Consider the following 19,770-nt stretch of genomic DNA (forward strand, 5'->3'; position numbering starts at 1 on the left):
ATATATATATATATATATATATATATCATAGTGATCCATATCAGCCTAAAGAAAAGCTAAAATCAGGACATTAGGAATAGAAATGTACTGTCCTTGATACACTTACTGTATTAATCACCATAAACAATAACATAAAGGCATAAAGACGCAGCAAGTACACACACACGTACGGGAAGCCTGGGACAGCAGTGGTAAGTAGGAGTAGTTCCTGGTGGGTCTACCAGGAGGCTCTGAGACGCCGCAGCAGGCTCCCCTGGAGCTGGGCGTGGGGAGGAAAGTGAATGTGTGTGTGTAGGGGGTCATTATATTGTGGTGGAGGGAGGTGGTAGGGGGGCATGTCCTTGGCAGACAGACAAACACAACACATACAATATTCATCTTAAGAGGTCATTTAGTTGAGGGATGAGTTTGAAAATAATATCTGACTTTAAAGCAACTAAATGTTTTTCCGTTCGAATTACTTAGACACAGCTACTCTGTTCAGGACACAGTATTTGTATCTGTATTATTTACTGAGACTGAAAAACATGCAATAATAAATTATTACAACAATACAGAACATTTAATCCAATGAGCTGTCAAAATCTAAGAAATTTTTCATCATGCCCATATGTGTTAATGTTGCTTCTAATCTTCTGGGATTCATTTTCCCACATCTCAAAGTAGCTTGTGAATGAAAACTGTTCTGTGGCTGTCATGCTTTCAGATTCTCTGACCAGCACATTAAAGCACCACGCGAATCTGTTTCCCCTGTACAATAATAATTGATGGATTATTGAGATGATTCTTGATCAACATTTCAACTCATGTCTTTGCCTCAGTTAGTCACAGCTAGAGAGAATGTGCACCTAAATGTAACAATTAATCAATAACATCATTGCTCATTAACTTTCTGTTGATTGATACATGATTAATCAAACACTTTTTATATCACTACATCCAACTACTTGCCTATATTTGACAATCTAAGTCCCTGTGCATTTTAAGTGCAATTCCTTTTCTTGTACAAGCAACTGGTTGCTGCTGCATCAATCAAACCTGGAACTTTACAGTTGGGGTATACTACGCCCGAACCTCGTCAACACCACCACCTACCCCCAATCCAGCCACTGATTGCTTCTCTCTCTCTCACTTGTTGTTAAACTCAGCCACTAATCGCTTTGGTTGGGACTGTGGTAGACTGTGTTACCACTGTCCTGACCCTCAAATACACACACACTCTAAGGCCGAACTAACACGTATAGAAACACATACTATATATATATGTGTATTCATATTTTGTCTTTGTGTGCAAACGTAATTACACATGTGTCTTTTTAATGTGTGTGCTGCTTTCGTGTGTGTGTGTTGGAGTGTGTATCTGTGCATTTATGTATGCAAGTGTGTGAATATGTGTGTGCTACAGTTTGCATGCGTGTGTGTCTTGAATGTGTGTATTCGTGTGTGTGAGAAGCTCCATTCTCAGTTGGACAGAAACAATGGAACCACTCTGATTACATCTCCCTGTACAGGCGGACAGGGTGTGTGTGTGTGTGTGTGTGTGTGTGTGTGTGTGTAGGACTTCAGGGGGGAGGAAAGGGTGGCGGTTGGTGGAGGAGGAAAGAGGGGGAGGCAACGTTTTGACCTGCCCCCTCCCTCCTTTGCTCTGTCTCCCACACACAATCATCCCTTCCTTTCGAGCCAGCCTGGCGTCTCATTGGTTAAATTCTCAGCTATATATTTATGTGATTGGTCAGGGCGGAGTATATATACTCAGCATGGGTCGGTTAACTCTGGCCACAAGTTTCAAAACTTTCAAACTGGGCAGACAGACAGAGAGACAGTGAGTCGGACGGCCTAAGTGAAGGAGGGGAATCAAGCTTTGGACAAACCGCTGCACCGCACACTCCAAACAAGAACTGTTGTCTTTTGAGAAAAAAAGGAGTGAAGAAAAGAAAGAGGCAGAGTCATTGTGGATCACTTTCAGGGGGAATATCCTGCACCACAACTTGTTTGTTTTCTCTTTCTTTCTCGTCTTCCCCCTCCTCTCAGATCTCGATGCTTTGCTTTGGGATTTGTGCTCCAAATCCATCAAATTCCTCTCTTGATATTTCCCTTTGTCATCTGAACCACTTTGATTTACACATTTCTTCCAGAACTTTGCAACCCATCAAACTGAGACAGACGTTTGCAGAATTTAACTTGGACTAAAAGTTGAATCCACAGCCGGTTCTGGAATGAATTTAACTGAGCCCAGCTTGTCTAGAGAGACTCTTCTGCATGCCAGCCGGGTGTCTCTCGGGGGCCCCTGGGCGTCCAGGACCCCGAGCCCTGCTTCTGATTCTGAAATGGGTTTTGAGCAGAACCTCTCCGGCGACTGCAGTTCTGATGGCCTTGGAACCGGGAACATGAGGAGAACAGAACCAAGGATTTCCCTCACACCCAGTTTAGGGGGACAGGGTCCAGACCTCACCCAGGCAGGAGGTGTGTCGGCAGGCACGGCCGATGGGAAGGCCGTGGGGGGTGAGCAGAGAATCCGCAGGCCCATGAATGCCTTCATGGTCTGGGCTAAAGATGAAAGGAAGCGACTGGCCGTGCAGAATCCTGACCTGCACAATGCTGTTCTCAGCAAGATGCTCGGTAAGACAAGGAATAAAAAACTTAAACAGGGCAAAAAAACTCTTCAGTAAATACCTTTCAGTGATGAAATCCAAGCAGGGTTGGCAACTTTTTAAAAGTTTAATAGTAGGAAAAAATCTCTCGACCTAGGTCAATTCAAATTTTTTTGCATCATTTAAACTTTGTCGAAGTGTGAAATCTACCACATCAGGACCCAATTTCCCAGTATATGTATATATATATATATATATATATACATATACTGGGTTGCTACTCTGTCTAAACTGACATCGGTAATAATTTATGTTTGACTGAAGAACAACTCTGCAGTTTCACATGATTTAGCTGATGTTCTTATGTAAGATTCCAACAATTATCTTGCAGTGAGATTAATATAATATTTCATGTGTAGATCTCCACATTGAAGTGTTGACATTAAAGTAATCTCCTGAGCATCAAATTGTCACTTGAAAGGTGTGAAAAGTTTGTAGTTTCCACAACAAATGTCCACAGAAACTTCTCAAATCACTCCTGCAGCATAAATAACTTCTCTGCTGGTCATCATGCGCTCATTATGTACCAAACTCCATAGTGTAATACTACAATTCTTCAAAAAAGCAGAACAAAGTAAGAAGATTACTTTAGTGAGTTACATGGTCTTTCTAATATTACCCTGCTTCAAATACATATAATGTCTAATGTCCACACTTCAATTTACAAAGTATGCTGAGTTCTTTCACTGCCTGAGATTTTCAGAGACACTCTGAGATTCAAGTTTCTGGAAAGAAGCGTGTTTCTCAGATCTCTAGTCTGCTGGTGTCTACAATCATAAGACAAACTGGGATGTGAGCACATAATGCAGTGTATAAATAATAATCAGACCGGTGGCTGCAAATCATGGCAGTTTATGTATCTGATCAGCTTTTAGACCAGATGACATTAAGAACACACACAAACTAAAGGTATGTGGGGGCATAGTATAGACTCAATTATCAACAGTCTTTATTTCAACACAATAAAGAACACATGTAGAAACACATTTCCTTACTGTTCTTGTTGTAGCAGCTACTTGAGCGGTTTGAGGGTGAGAACTTTTGTGGTTTCACTGTAAATGCTGCTGTCGTTGTGTGTGTTTTTGTTTGTTTTTCCCCATCACTGCTGTTTAATTTAATTAGACCTAACACACATTGCAGGGAGATCACCAAGATCTTCTGGAACCACAGTAGAGCCTTGAACGTGTACACTGACATAACAAATACATATAGGATTCAATTTAGCGCACAATAGCCAAGAACACAAAATATTGATTGGCTGATTTTGATAATCATTTCCTTCTTTAAGTAATTTCTTAGCAAACATGTTGGTATTTCACAGGTTCAAGATATTCAAACATGATTTTTTTTGATTGTCTGCTATAATAGTAAACTGAATACCTTTGGGTTTTGGACAGTTTGTTGGACATAACAAGCAGTTTGAATATGTCCGTTTGTTTGTTTGTTGTTTGTGATGACATTTTTTCACAATTGTATGATATTTTATAAGCCAAACAATTAACTTAAAATCAAGAAATAATCTTTAGATTAATTGTCATTTGCAGCCCTAGAATCTACAGTCTGAAGAAGATGTTGTTGACTTTGATTTAGATAATGATTATCAGTGATAATAATAGTGATCCTTTTTTTGAGTACCTTCTTTCTTTGCTAAGATGATAAAAATAATGTATGTAATTTTGTAATTTTGTCTTCTTCATATCTTTCAGGTCAGTCTTGGAAGTCCCTGAGTGCTACAGACAAGCGGCCGTTTGTGGAGGAAGCGGAACGTCTCCGTGTCCAGCACCTCCAGGATCACCCGCACTACAAGTACAGGCCTCGCCGCAAAAAGACCACCAAAAAACTCAAGCGGGTTGAACCAGGGCTTCTGCTGCACAGCCTAGCCCAGGGCGGGGCACCAGGCCTTGGATTAGGTCCTGGTGTCAGCCCCTTGGGTGCAGACAGTATTTCTGGAGGTTCAACTTATGGACATCCAGGTGCCCACCCTGCGCATCAACATCACTCCCACCACCTGCTGCCTTCTCTTGGGCACTTCAGAGACCTCCAGGCCCCAGGACACCCAGAGATGGAGAGCTACGGCCTGCCCACTCCAGAGATGTCCCCTCTGGATATTCTGGAAGATGGAGCAGGGGAATCTGTGTTTTTCCCCCAACATATGCAAGAGGAGGCAGGGATGGGAGGTTGGAGTGGGTACCACCACCACCTTCACCATCACAACCAGCATTACAGCCATAATTACAACAACCACCACAATTCCATACATGGTGCCGCAACATATGTTCAGAGTTCAGGAATGAGTGCCGGTGCAAGTTTAGGCACCAGTATGAATTCCAGTTTGAGTCCTGGCAGAAGTTCCAGAGTTGATTCTAGAATGAGTGCTGTTGAGTCAAATATGAGCTCAAGCATGAGCTCTGTTACTTCAGTTTTGGCGAGTTCAGTCAACTCTCGGTTAAATGCTAATCATCCCTCAGGTCACCACATCTCCTTGAGGAGTCCTCTAAAGTGCCCACCACCTCTATCCGACTCCTCCCCTGTTTCCTACACTCAGCCCGCCATCAATCTCCCAGAGCAGATGAAATCCCACCAAACGCCACATCAAGCCAGTGCTCCTGTTAGCTACTTCAGCCAAATGTATGGGAGCAGCACCCCGAATGCTGCATATTACATGCCCTCTCACCTGGGGCAACTTTCACCTCCTCCTGAAACTTCCCCTTCTTCCTGTTCATCCTCCATCCCCCCGTCAACCTTCCCTCCCTCTTTGCACTTAGACCCTTCGAATCCAGAGTCCTCCAGCCATTTGGGGTCTTCCTCTGATGAGTTTTGGACCGAAGTGGACAGGCACGAATTTGACCAGTATGTTAATGTCAGAAGGAATCGAGAGGAGGCCTACGGACATGGTGGGGGCTGTGGGGGGGTATCCAAAGTAGTGAGTGGACGCAGTAGCAGTAGTGTAGGTAGTAGCATGAATAGCAGTGTTAGCAGTATTATTAACAGGGATGTCAGTAGCATTTTGAATGGTGCTGGTGGGTGTGATGAAGCGAGCAGCCCTCTTATATCTGCGCTTTCTGATGCCAGCAGTGCTGTCTATTACAGTGCCTGTATCACTGGATAAATTATCTCTTATATGTACCTCCTTGCATATAGCACAGTTAGGTTTGGTTCATTTGAAGCACTGTTACATGAGTGAGGAAGTATGTCTGAAAGATTAGTTTTGGCTCATACTTTTAGTCTAGTCGTTGTCATCTCTTACTTAAATCTCATAGATAGAACTCTAAATTTAAAAATTAAATAAATTCAAAAAATTAAGTGAGTGCTTTCATCCTACAAATGTGTGCAGAAGACTGAGCTGGGTAGAGCCAAAACCCACAGTTTTAAGTGGAAAAAAAAATAACTTGCAAAGATGAAAATAAAATTTTAAAAATAAATTTTAAGTGCTAACTAATTTTTAGATTACTTAGTGCATTCCTAAACATGATATCAAACAGTTCGCTGGCTAGCTAACCAGCTTTCATTCATAGTTTTTTGATTGATTTGTAAGAAATGCAGAGATTACTAGCTCTAGACACCTGGAGGCAGAAGCTCAAGCAGCTAGTCTTGTCTTTTCTTGAGCAACTGCAAAATTAGCCACTGTCAGTCACTTTGCTAGTATAGCAGATGACATTAGCTAATCCGGTTAGCTATCTTAAGGAGAAAATCAAGATGGGGTGGGGGGGGGGCATGATGACATTGTGCTGCTCAGAGGTTGCAATATTTTGAATTTTGGCACCAGTGCTTAGTCCTACCTGAAAAAAGAAATAGGCCATAGTGAAGATAAACAGAAGGCAGCTGGACGGCACCTTAGAATAGATTTTAGTTTGTCACTTACTTATCAAGGATGCTCTGTCTCTTTTTTAGCATGTGTTATACTAATAAAACGTGAATCTTTATCAGCAGCTGGATACATGTATGACCTGGAATTTGTTCTGGTGGCTACATAACCTGAAGGATTCAGGGATGTGCAACAAGTGCTTGTCTTTGTTGAAGTACCTTTGAACAAAGAACTAAGCTCCTAGTTGTTCCACCAGTTTTGATTCTCTGCACTCTAACCCCACAGTACATGCTACAGGAAGATAAGATTATGCAAGCACGATTATTTTTTTGATTGCACTGTGTTCTCTGGTCATCAGAAAAATACACAACTACGTCAAATCTGAATTTCATGATCATCTCATATTATTTTTGACAATTCATCTCAGGACCAGACAAATATTCATCTCACTGAACTTCTTAAAGTTTAGGTTTACTCATGTTTTTCGTTAAATGGAAACATTTGACAATGAAGGTCGGGAGATGGACAAAGAGAAAAAGACTCGATGGGAGAGACTTCAATTCAGCCTCCAGATATCTCTCTGCAGTGTTGTCGGGAAAGCCTTGGCCACAGACCCAGAGCAGACCACTGATGTCTCCCACAAACTATCAGGATGTTTTACAAGCTGGGTCGGGTTCTTTCTGACCATGATACATGCCGTTCCCTCTCAGTCTCAGTCCATAACAGGGCCTCATGTCAAACTCCATGCTAAAATCTGTAAGTTTTAAGTTGTTTTGCTTTTTGGCAAAGACAGATATGTTGATGATTCAAAGATCATACTTTTTAATCAGCAAGCCCCTCTGGTGAAACAAGCACATCACTTGTTTAAACAAAATGTCCTATTTCAAAGTGTAATTTAGTTCTACAAAGAGAAGAAGATTAGGTTCTACATATGCAGTGCCATTGGAACAAGTCTTATGTGGTATATCCTGAAAACAGCATCCCTTTATACGTTTGCGTATTTGCAAATTAATGCAAAGCAACATTTTACTGTACCAGATATTGGTAAGCAGCTTGACCGTTAAATTACAGATTGTTCCATTCTCAATTTCATTAAAACATTTAAGGATAATTGTTCATGTGCTAGGTCATTTTGGAAACCTTGGTTTGATGTAGCCATTTACTGTACATATAGTTGCTATGCCTCTCGGCAGTATGTGAAGGAGAAACTGAGACTATGAATTGTTCTCTTTGCACTGGGTTTAATGTCTTAGCTGTACAGAAAGAACACTACTTATCAAAAGTTAAATGTCCATTATTTTAAATATGTTTTTGTACAGAAAGGGCTGTGTTTATTTTGTTGTTTTAAAGATTGTTTTATAGATTTATTTTCTTAAAGGAATAGTTTGACATTATAGGAAATACGTTTATTCGCTATCTTGCTGAGAGTTATATGAGATTTTCAAAACCGCTATCATGTCTATGTGTATTGTAGGCTTCAGAGTTAGCTACAGAGTTTGCCAAGAAATAGTTACACCAGGTAGCTCCCCGTAAGTTTGTGTACTTAACAAATAATGGTGATAAAAGTGAAATTTAGAGGTGATGGATGGCTGATTTGAAACTTTGGACTGCTAAAGGCAAGCTGTTTCCCCTGCTCACAGTCTTTGTGCTAAGTCAGGCTAATTGCCTCCCGGCTCCAGCTTCACTTATCCAACCGAACTGACAGTGATTATGATATTCTCACCTCACTCTGAGCAAGAAAGGAAATGCGTATATCCCAGAAGGTTGAACTAGACCTTTAAAGATGATTTAAATATAAAAGCATTGGAGCAGTGAGTTTCCACTTTTTTATGTTCCTCTTAAATGTGTATTATAAACTTGCCTTCGAAAGGAATTCTAAAGGTCTTTAATGGGTTACATATTACACTTTGCTCTACCAGTGACACCACCAAACTTTCCCTCCCACACCACTGTTTTTTACCTAAATGACTGGAAATTAAAATAAGAACTTGTGGTTTTGTTTGTGCTGAGAAAATGAAAAATCAACAGTTGTAGCCACTGTAGAGGTCTCTCTTTATGTGTTTATGTAGCATTTATCCTGTAATATCTATGTAAACAGTGGGAGCAAAAAACAGAAATCTCTCTTCAAGGATCTATCCTGCATCTGTTCTGCATTAGTCCTACAGACAATACTTTTTTTTGTATATGAAACAGTAGAACAAAATTGAGTATTTTGTACAGTGAAACCAGTTATATTTACCACACCGTTCCTTGTGACCTCCATTGGTTGAGAACAGAGCAACAGTAGATTTTTCTTAACAATTCCTCTAGAGGAAGAAGCCACAGAGAAGCAGCAGTTCAAGCAAAGTTACTTCTACATCTGCATTTGACATTCTTTTCTGTTGACACCAAACAGAGTCTTGTTTCCATTTTAATTTACTGTGACACACAAAGAACATCAGAGAGACAGGAATTTTTTTAAAGTCGTGCAATAACTCTGGGGCTTTTGGTAATAATTATCTGCAGGAAAAAAACGAAACACCCAAGATTTTGGGATTAAAACAAAGGACATTTTCTCAGCAGTCATATAACGACAAATTAAAACCAGGATTTTCCCAGAAGTGTCACTGTGATACTTCTAAATCTGTCTGACAGGGATCATTATTATATTTTCTGTAGTACATGGTTTTGTTTGTGTTTATATTTGAAAAATGTGGGTTGGCTGTAAATAGATCTGTTCTGTTTGTTAAAATAATTTTGCAAAATAAACATTTCTAAGGCTGCACTTTGGTTTTGTGATATTCACATCTGAGAGCTGACAAACATAACAGAAACATCTCAAACAACTGTCTGATGAGAACAAATAATTAAATGTAGATTGTGCATTTAGTTTGTTTTGCAATGTATAGATTTGTGACAAATTATTTGAACCTTTGTGGTGTTTATCACCTTGAAGTTCATTCTGTCAGAATGTGATGATTGGAAAATGTTTGTTTAGCCAATTCTTTAACTTTGGTTAAGTAAAACCAATCGGATCAAGTTAAGGGTTAGCCAATTAAGTTTCTTAAGATTACAACATAAAACAATTAGGAGATGATTTTGAAAAATGTATCTGGTTGAATAAGAAAAACCTGAGCTAAAAAATCAAACAGTTTCAGTGTAATGTGTTATGAGTCAAGAACCGAACATGGCTGATAATATTTCCACTTCACCCTAACTGTCAAACTACTTCCTGTTTATAGTCATGGCTCCTTCCTGTGACCCTTTACTAATGGTGATTCATCCTCAGGCAAGGCATCCAGAATATTTCATTTCAATGTGATTCTACAGCAATAAAAACAAAAATATATTCAAAATGTCACACTGACTGTGTTGACACTGAGCTCTCTCCTCTCCACTGGATAATACGTCAAATTTCACGGAAGTTAGTTTTCCAACACCACATCATGGATGAAGTGTTAAGGGAGAATCTTGAGAGGCACCACAGTTTCCATTAAAATAAACGTTTTGCTACGTTTTGTCAGTGCTGAACTCAGCCAAGATCTATTTGAATTGCTGAACAAATCAGAAATGCGGTTGGCGATTCAGAAGTCTGCAGGGTGGTCAAACTGTTAGAGAGACAGATGAACTGAATAACTTTGCAACTTTGTATAACAATTTTTAAAAAGTAAAATGCAGTAAAATAAGCAGCTTTTTTAAAGAACAAACAGTAACTGCATTGTATTTTTTCAATGTCCACTGTAAAAGCTGTGGATCTCAGTCATCAAGTCTCCTGGTCTTTTGATGGATATACTGTATAAGGAAGACGAGAAAAAGGGTGGGGTGGGAAAAGGAGGCGAAGAGGAGAAAACGGGGGGAGACAGAGAGACAATCACCTCAGTGTTTGTGTGGTGCCGTAATCCTCTGTGATCTGCTCTGATTCTGTCCTCTCTGGGTTCAGATCAGATGCTAAACGAGTTTGGCTCAGCGGGGCAGTTTCCCCCCGAACAAACCGCTGATGGACTCAAAAGAAAACATTTGGAACAAGGAAAACTGTTCACTCCTTCTCTCTTCCTGGCAGTCTGTTTTCTTCTCTTTTTTGTATCAGTTTTCGGTCTTATTATATTCCCTCTCAGCCCCCCAGTCACAGTAAAATTTCTCTTCTTTTTCTTCTCTTTCCCACATGTTTGATTCCTTGTTTCGTATGTGTTAGCCCTTTTTTCTTTCTCTGTGTCCTTCGATCTCACCTTTTTCCTTTTCTCCACAATTCCCTTTTCTCCACATTTTTCTTCTTTCTTCCATCTTTCTCTCCTCATTGCCTTTTTTTCACTCTTTCCCCCTCTTTATTCCAACTTTCTCACATTTTGCTGAATGTCACTCAATCTCCTTCATGTCACCCTCATATTTACATCACATTTACCCGCTTTGATCGCTTCATCTCCTTTTAGAAGAAGATGATGTATTTTATTTAACCCCTGGAGATGAACTGGTACCTCTCCAGCTACCAGTCCACGCTCCGCAACTCTGGTCTGAGCTTGATTCGAACCGGTGGCCCTCTGGTTCCCAGCCTAATCCTTACGGACTGAACTACTGACGCCCCTTTTCAACCCATTCATGCTCCCTTTTGCCTCTACCTTCTTGTTTCTGGCCACATTTAGCACTATGCACCTTTCTTTCCACATCTTCTTACAACAACCAACCATTTCTTCTAGTCATCTTCTAAATGCTTCAAATCCCCTCTTTGTTTTTATTTCCCCCACATGTTGCTCACTTGCCCCATTTTGCCCTATCTGCTTGTCTTTCATCAGGACACAACTGTTTCACCCAATTTACCCGGTTTCCCCTAATTCCTCTCTTCCCCCATCTTCCTCTTTTTTGTTCCTCTCTCTCTCTTTCTACCCAACTTCCTTTTTTGTTTCACGTCATTCTTTTCTCTTTTTCTCTCTTCTTTCATCTCACCTTTCTACTTTTCTTACAACCGTCCTCTTTTAGCCTTTAAACAATCTGTTTCACCCCATTTAACCCCTTTTCACCTCAGTCTCCCACTCAATCTCACACCCCCTCTTTTGTCAGACTTGCAGATCTTTTATTACAGTAACATTTCCATTAGGTTCAATTATGGTGGCTTTTGGTTATATACATATCTTTACTGTACTATAAAAACCAAACTGGGGATTGTGAGTGATGTGGAGAATGTGTGAGTTTTCCTACACAGGGTCATGTTCTGTACTAAGTGTGTGTGTGTGTGTTGGTGTAAGGGTTTTTAAGAATTTATGTGTGTTGCTGAGGTAACTGACAGGAATGTGAGCCACCAGGAGGAAACTCCTGTGGAAGTTTGGGATGTTCGGAAAGGGTGTGTGTGCCTCCATATGTGTGCGTGTAGTGAGAGAGGAAGAGGTGTATATTTTTATGGGAACACCTCACCCCGCTGCTTGTTACCCTGACTGGAAAAGATAACATAAGCCTGGATTCCCCTGCTCCCAGCTGGAAATGAACACATGTGAGCTTCCAGGGTGTGTACATGGTGTGTGTGTGTGTGTGTGTGTGTGTGTGTAAAGGTCCCTGTGTAGTTTCTGTTTGCAAACAGACAAGAAATTTCACTTGAGTCTCATGTGACATGTTGGTTTTGTGCTCTGTGGCGACCCAAACAAAGACAAGTGGTTGCTACCACGTTCCTGTTTGGTTATGAGAACATTAAAAGAAGATGAAGGATTTCTTTCTTTCACAAGTTCTGATCATTACTTTTATGTCCTTAAAACAACAATCTATATAACAATCCAGTGTGTCGACACAACTTTTGTGACGAGAATCTGTAAACATTACGTAGGTAAGAGATGGACATTTAGGACAATTAAGGGGTCACTGAAGCAAAGTAGAAAGGAAGAAAGAATGTAATGAGGGAATAAAAAGTCTCAGCTGGTTTTCTGGGAACCTCACAGTAACGACAAGACACATTGGAAGTCACTGAATTCAGCTCTTGTTCAAGTTCAAGAATGTAACACATCTTTAAAATGATCACACCTGAACTTGAGGCGCTGTGTTCTTGACGAAGGCGCCTGTGTTGGGATCTAGTTTTGAAACCTTCATCATTTCAGTTTTGTGCTCAGAACATTAGGCAGTCAATGGACATTAAGTTGTTACCGTGATGTAGAGACAGTGCACGGTTAAAACGTTACGTATGAAAGAGCAATTTGTTACAAATTAATAACTTACTACCCTGAAACGTCTTGCTCCAATTTAGGTTGCTAAGCTGGTTCAGGAACATGCCCAGTTGAACCGAAGCCCTGATTACCAGCTTGTCAAGAGCCGCCCTACTCTGCATCTGATTGCCTAGTGGTCCTTAACTAGGTACTGCACATGTGCAACATGTGAGATGCTTCACTCAGTAGCTACACACATAAATATATGGTGTTTGTTTTTCTTAAACCATGTAAACCTGTATTATGCCCAGCACGTGGAAGAACATAACAAAGAGGGAAAGTCCACGCAGAAAACAGTTTAAATGAATCATAAGGTTTTATTAAAGTTACCTTAACTTATAATTAACTCAAAACACAAGTAAACTTGAACTCATCATACTCAAAGCAAACAACCAAAAGAAAAGGAGCTCCTGAAAGGCACCCGCCGTCCAGGAGAGAGGTCGCGAGGAGGAACCATCTTGGTTCACCACAGCGTTTTAAGGACTTAAACAAGTGGCTGCAATCGCCAACGAGGTGGGTGTGTCCAACCAAACAGGAAGACAGACCTGAAAAGAAAAGGACAGAGAACAGGCCAACCCCCAGGCCCCAGGCCGTCACACCTGTTCAACCCCTAAATAAAATTAGGAACCTGAAAATGAGCATAATATGATCTCTTTAACTTATACCAACCCAAACCATTATCTTTTTAAACTTAAACTTAATTTAAGTCGTTTTGGTGTCCAAACCTAACCAAACTTGTTACCATGATGACGAAGGTCACCTGTCTTTGTCCTTTCCTGTAAGTCTAAAATTCATGAAATGCGGCATATGTAACTCTGTTAAACTGACCCAAGAAAAGCTTAAAATGCAGAGACATGAAATGCGAATGTCCAGCATGCTATTTAACACATTCTGACTCTCAACTCGTCACATATGGACCCTTGGTCAAGACTCTTGATTAGACTTTCAAAATAAAATGGTTAATGTTGTTAAATGTTAACCATTAGTTTGGATAGGTTTATGCACCAAAACTACTTAGTTAGGTTTAGGAAAAGATCATGATTTGGGTTTAAATAACAACGTTACTTACATGATTTCACCTACGTAAGTTGAGTTGTTATTTCACACAGGAACTGAACACCATCCTCCTGGGTAAACGTCCACCACATCCTTACCTGGGCTTTTCTGTTATTTATTTACTACGCCTACTTTTAGCATTCAACACTAAGGCCAAAGGGCCTACCCCAATGCGTTAAAAACTGATGCCAAGAGGCCTGACCGTGTGTCCATGTGATGACTTGGGAGTGACATCGGGTTAATTCATACGCACACCATCATATCATATAGGACCAGGTAGTAGTTTGGCATTAAAAAACTGTGAACACTGCACACAGCACGGGAGGAACTTGGATCAATAATAGTCCAGTATCTCATTTTTGTCTCCAAGAAAGTTAAAACATCCATGTTAGTATCTCCTTATAGAATGAGTGCATGTTTGGTGATATCTTCATTGTTGTGCTCACAGTTTGAATGCATGGTGAGAGAGACAGAGAGACACAGACATTAAAGATGCATATGGAGATACACTGAGGAACAAAAACACCAGAGAGAAATACAGGGAGAGGCAGAGAGAATGGAATTTGTACATCCATGTGTTTGAGAGAGAGAGCCTGATTAAGAGAGAGAGACTATGCAGGAGAGTTGGAATGAGAGAGAGTGAGGGATTTTCCCGTCTCTTTCTGTCTCTGTGGTGTTTTATTGGCCACATGTGGTTAGGATGTTAGATCAGTCACCACAACTACACACTGACTCACTAACTGTGTGTGTCTTTGTGTGTCTGCGTGTGTTGTGTGTGTGTGTGTGTGTCTGTGGTTGCTCATGTGTGTGTGTGATTTCATAGACTCTGATGTGAGATGACAGCTGGTTTACACTGTAAATGTGTTTGTTTGTGAGTTTGTGCAGTTTGCAACTTCTTTGTGTATACTGTTCTGTAATGTTCTTGCATGAAACTTTGTGTATCTGTTGTGTGTGTGTGTGTGTGTGTGTGCCATTATACTGTGAATGCATGCATGTGTGTAAAAAGTGACCAAAACCTACTATTTTATGCCCATGTGCTTTTGAATTTCCACGCGGACTCTAACCGCTGGACATGAAATAATGGCGTGTGTGTGTCTCTTACACACTGTTGCATATTAAGTAGGAATTGATGACAGATACAGTCTAGACTCAACGTCTTGCCTCTGTGTTTCATGTGTTTCATCTTTTAATATTTTCTTTTTCCTCTTTAAATCTATTCACGTTCAGTGATCTAATAAACACATCTGATCATCTGTTTATCAGTCAGATTTATCACCATGATTTAAGTTTTTTAATGAAGGTTCATAGTTTGTACATCGACCTTACTTACTAATTCAGTCCCAAGAAAAGAACATGTAGCTGCTAGAAAACACTGATAGAAATCACAGATGGAATAGTATGGTAATCTTCATATTAATATAAAGCATAATTTATTTGCTACAGAGCCATGAGTTGTCCGGCCTCTGGGTCTGGCTCTATCACGGAGGAATTTTCATTATAACTGCTGTGCTAGTACAACTTTTCATCGACATGTTGGGCTCATCTGTGTCCCTTTTCACAAACTAAATCCAACACAGAAAAGGCAGATATTCTTCATATGGTTGCATTTATAAAAATTAAAGGAAAAAAATGGCTGTATCATGAGGACTGCCAACGATGTTTCAGGATGGTGCACGTTCACCCCGATGAAAGTTGGTCACTCAGTGCCCATGGCAAATTCATAATCCAAAGAGTAATATTTAAAAGTTTGCTGAACCCTCTTCCCTAAGCAGCGACAGTCTAATCACAATTTAACAACTGTAATAAGTCCCCGCTAGTCTTTCAGTCTTTGGATTTCTACAGATGATGAATAGGTGTGCATGGAGCTCTAGTAATAGAATGAAAACTACACAATTAAAGTGTAACTGGACTGGAACATTCACTGTCACCAGAGTAACATTGCTCCTTTATGCTACAACCCACTATATCAGAGTTTAAGCTAATGTTAGTGGCTCTGTCCAGCTCTTTATTGTCTTTGGATAAGTTTCTCAAAGACAACTTTGACAATATCATAAATTTGTTCTCATATTCAAATCACCTGGTATGGTGGAAAAGTGGAAAACGTTTGTTCAAAATTACAATGAAGCATAAATTCAGCCTCTGTTTTGTTTGTCTAAGAAACTCTAAAGCTATTTATATACACACACATACACATATATATATAGATATAGATATATCTATATATATATTTATATTTTAACAACATTTTTATTGTATTAAGAAACAGCCTTTAATTACATGTCTTCTTATAAAATTGTACCATAAGGGCAAACTGGCTCTACTCTGCCATCTAAGCACATGTAGTCCATCTATTTTCGTATTCTCTAAATGTTTTATCACATGGTGAGTATACATACTTTTTGCCAGGGATTTAGTATGCAACTTTAGTCTTTTTCACATCATGACACAGCACTTAATTATCATGATATCATGTTTGTAGCCATCAGATGCATATCTAAGACCCTTTTGCAGGTATCCTATTTTCATTCAAGTAAGCCAGAAATATTAAAAAGTCAGAGATAGTTTCGAGAGAGAAGAAAAGTTATAGTCAACAGTTTAGAGTCAAAATTAACAATTACAGTCAGGACTGCAGAGAAGATCATCAGTGCCAATCTACCCTCCATTCAGGACTTATACATTTCCAGAGTCAGGAAAAGGGCAGGAAACATCACTGCAGATCCATCTCACCCCGGACACAACCTGTTCCAACTTCTCCCCTCTGGTAGGTGCTACAGAGCACTGTACACCAAAACCAACAGACTCAGGAGCAGTTTCTTCCCACAAGCCATCACTCTGATGAACAGCTGATTTCTGACTCACAGTGTCAGGAACAATTCCTGTGAAATAACCCAGTAACTCTGTCTCTAATCAGCCACCTGTTTACTGGCTAACACTTATTATTTATTCACCATTCTCTATTTCAGAGCTGTGTCCTTTGCGCTATGCTTTATCTCACTGTGTACATGTGTACATGTATGCATGTATGTGTACCTGTATATCACATCCACCTCCGACATGTACATACTCCTGCATCCTTTGCACTCTGCTCACTGCACTATTTGTCAGTATGTCTATATTGTATTTGTTCATAGTGTGTATATTTGTATTGTCTACACTGAAGTCTGTGTCGGATTTTATTTTATAATTGTGAAATTATATTTTGTATGAGGAAGCACATCGTGAGCAATGTACAATCCTGAGTCAAATTCCTCGTATGTGCATACCTGGCAATAAAGCTGATTCTGATTCTGATTAATGAGCGAACGCTCTACAGCTGATAAAGCTCAGTGACAGTTGTCATTTCAGCAAAATTGACTGGTCTGACTGATAACCCTTAGTAACGACGTAGCAACAGAGATGATTTCTAGTATCAGCTAAGTCAGCCAGCCAACTTCAGCTAACTTTAATGAGATCGTGGGATTTCCCAAACTGAATAAATACAATATAAATACAACACATATAAACATGTTTCTTTTTCCATGGACACATTTACTTCTGCAAACTTCACATATATTTTTAAGCTAGTACCGCCATGTCACCGGCACAGCGGATGGAGGATGCCAGAGCGGGTATTAACATCAATGCTGAACATTGAGTTTCCCTAGGATGGAAACATTTCCAATAACTCGTTAGATTGCTTGGTCAGAACTATTATAATAATTTTAATCTGCATATGTACAGTTCAAGAATGTAAAGCTTGGCAGCTGAAGCAACAGTAACTAAGGGGAATGGGTCTTGGCAAACAGTCTGTTCTACCTATGAAGTTTAACACTCAGTCACTTTGGAATCAAATTCAGTGTCTCTGGTTGTGTACATGTCTGATGGTCTGCTCCATACCTCAACCATCATCTGAACTCTGAGCTGTACAGTTCTGGATGGACCAGATGAAGTCATGGGAGGGGGGGTTTCTCTCTTTCCCTCTCAACCACAGGATGCCAGGCTCCCTTCTATACCCCCACTGCTTCCTGTTTCCTGTCTCTGCAGGAAGTAGCTCTGTGTTCACTTCCTGTCGAAGGGCCTGTTAAGGACAGGAATGGAGGAGTGGTTTACTGTAGTAGCAGCTTGTGTTAATTTTGGCGAAACTGTTTCATGTCAGAAAAAGTATTTATGCTACTGCAAACTATATAAAGTCTTTCTTTGGAATTAATGGAGCATAAAATGAGTTTCTGAGATTTGAAAAAAAGAAACACAATCATTTTTTTAGAAGTGCAGAACATAAAAGGAAAACATTAAAAGAGGGTTCAAGGACAATAACTACAAGATTATTCCAGTCTCTGTGTATCAAATGTTCCCGTTTGGAAGGAAGCTGAATTGTGTTTCTGTCGATTGTAACCTGGTGACAGTTGATCTATTTCCACAACTCACAGGAAAGAGATAATGACCCCTGACCCTGAGTGAAGCTGTATTTACTTTTAATAGACACCGGGGCCTGACACACAAATCTGACCACAGAACTAGATTTTTCTAACTTTACTTTTCATCATCTCCCTTCTTTCCTCCCACTGCCCTTTTTCTTTCCCTCAAACTCCCCCCATTTCCTCCCTTTCTTTTAGTCTTTTTAGTTTCTTTTTCTGTCCCCCCTCTTTTTTATCCTTTACCTCTCTTCCAATGAGTAGGGTTTGCAGTGTTGGGTGTGGAATAAATGTAGAGGAGAAGATCATTACTGTAGCTCCTGGAATCCCTTTTTTGTAGGCCTTTTTTCTTGTCTCAAATATCACAGATAAAACAACAATGAGGTGCTGCTTGGCACAACATCACATCAATTGTTGGAGAACAGAGACTTTGTCGTTGAAGCAAGTTCACCAAAACAACTTAAATGTTTATGCCAGCCCGTCCTCAAATAACAAACAAACAGCCTTATTGGTTGATTATATTATATCTCATTACTACCCATATTTACGTATTTTTGTAAAACTCTAGTGGAAGAAAAAGTCAGGTGATGTAGTACAAAGAGCGACAAAGTCCATGTATGGAGGGTGCTGTGGTTGATGGATGAATGAAATAAACTTGGGACTCTCAATCAGGACATCAGGGTTCAAGTCCTTTATGCAAGAAAGTCGACATTTTTTATAATAAATAAATGATTTGTGGATGACTTATGTCACATGACTTACATTTCTTACGTCACGTGACTTGTATGTATTTATTTCAACCCAAGCTACAATCTTTTCCTAAACCTAACAAAGTGGTTTTGCTGCCTAAACCAAACCAAACTATTTCACAAAGTTTTCCACGTGTTCAACATCACGTGACTTACATAACATACTGATTGCCCTCTGCTGGCAATAGAAATTATGACAGGATAAAGGAGGAAGTAAGGTGACGTAAAGAGTGAAAGAGGAAGGGGTGGATGTATGGATTTTCTATAAAAACAGGTATAGCGCCTTTCTAGTCTTTCCGACCACTCAAAGCGCTTTTACACTACATTCACACACTTAGCCCCAGTGCTCAAACAGAAACGAACATTCATACAATGGTGGAACAGCCACAAGGGGCATTTCAGGGTTCAGTATCTAGGACAATTCAACATGCAGTTGGAGGAACTGGGGTTTAAATCGACAACCTTCCAATAAACAGGCAACCCGCTCTACCCCCTGAGCCACCTGTGTGAAGAATGAAAAAAGAGGGCTTGAGAGAGAAGCTCAAATCCCACCTACCTTCACACCTCCACACACCTGACCAATCACTGTGTTAAATGGCCGTGATCCGTTGATTAACAGTTTTGGAAAGTAATAAAATTTGTTTTTTATTCTTTATTCTTTTCTTCTCCTTTCTTTACCCTCCTCTCGCTTTCCTCTCTCCTTTTTTTCCTGTTTCTCCAGTCTGCCCTCCTTTGTCCTGTCCACCCTTCGCTTTTTCTTTCTTCCCCCTCTCTCCCTCCCTCTCTCATCATTGGGAGCCAAGGTGTGGGTGTTAAACCTCTGAGGTCTGCTGGTTTGGTGGCCTTGGCTTTGAAGGGCTTGTGGGTTGTGGGTTCAGATCCCGGGCAGGCTTGACCACTAACCTTGACTGGTGGAACCCATCTATCACCGTGGAAACAGTCAAATCAGCCAATCAGGGA

At 40.2% G+C, this 19,770-nt stretch overlaps 1 protein-coding gene across 1 annotated transcript; it reads left to right on the forward strand.

The window, feature by feature from the left end:
* The first annotated feature begins 1,799 nt into the window (after positions 1 to 1,799).
* Positions 1,800 to 9,220, forward strand: sox18 (SRY-box transcription factor 18). The gene is made up of 2 exons (XM_046057006.1): positions 1,800 to 2,619; positions 4,358 to 9,220. The coding sequence occupies exons 1-2, from the start codon at positions 2,217 to 2,219 to the stop codon at positions 5,758 to 5,760; spliced, it is 1,806 nt and encodes a 601-aa protein (XP_045912962.1). The 5' UTR covers positions 1,800 to 2,216; the 3' UTR covers positions 5,761 to 9,220.
* The last annotated feature ends 10,550 nt before the right edge of the window (positions 9,221 to 19,770 follow it).

This window comes from Micropterus dolomieu, linkage group LG08 (genome assembly GCF_021292245.1).
Source record: "Micropterus dolomieu isolate WLL.071019.BEF.003 ecotype Adirondacks linkage group LG08, ASM2129224v1, whole genome shotgun sequence".
NCBI lineage: Eukaryota > Metazoa > Chordata > Actinopteri > Centrarchiformes > Centrarchidae > Micropterus > Micropterus dolomieu.

Coding starts and splice junctions, on each gene's coding strand:
- sox18 (XM_046057006.1), top strand. CDS start 2,217: ATGAATTTAACTGAGCCCAGCTTGTCTAGAGAGACTCTTCTGCATGCC. Junction 2,620..4,357: donor TGTTCTCAGCAAGATGCTCG/GTAAGACAAGGA, acceptor CATATCTTTCAG/GTCAGTCTTGGAAGTCCCTG.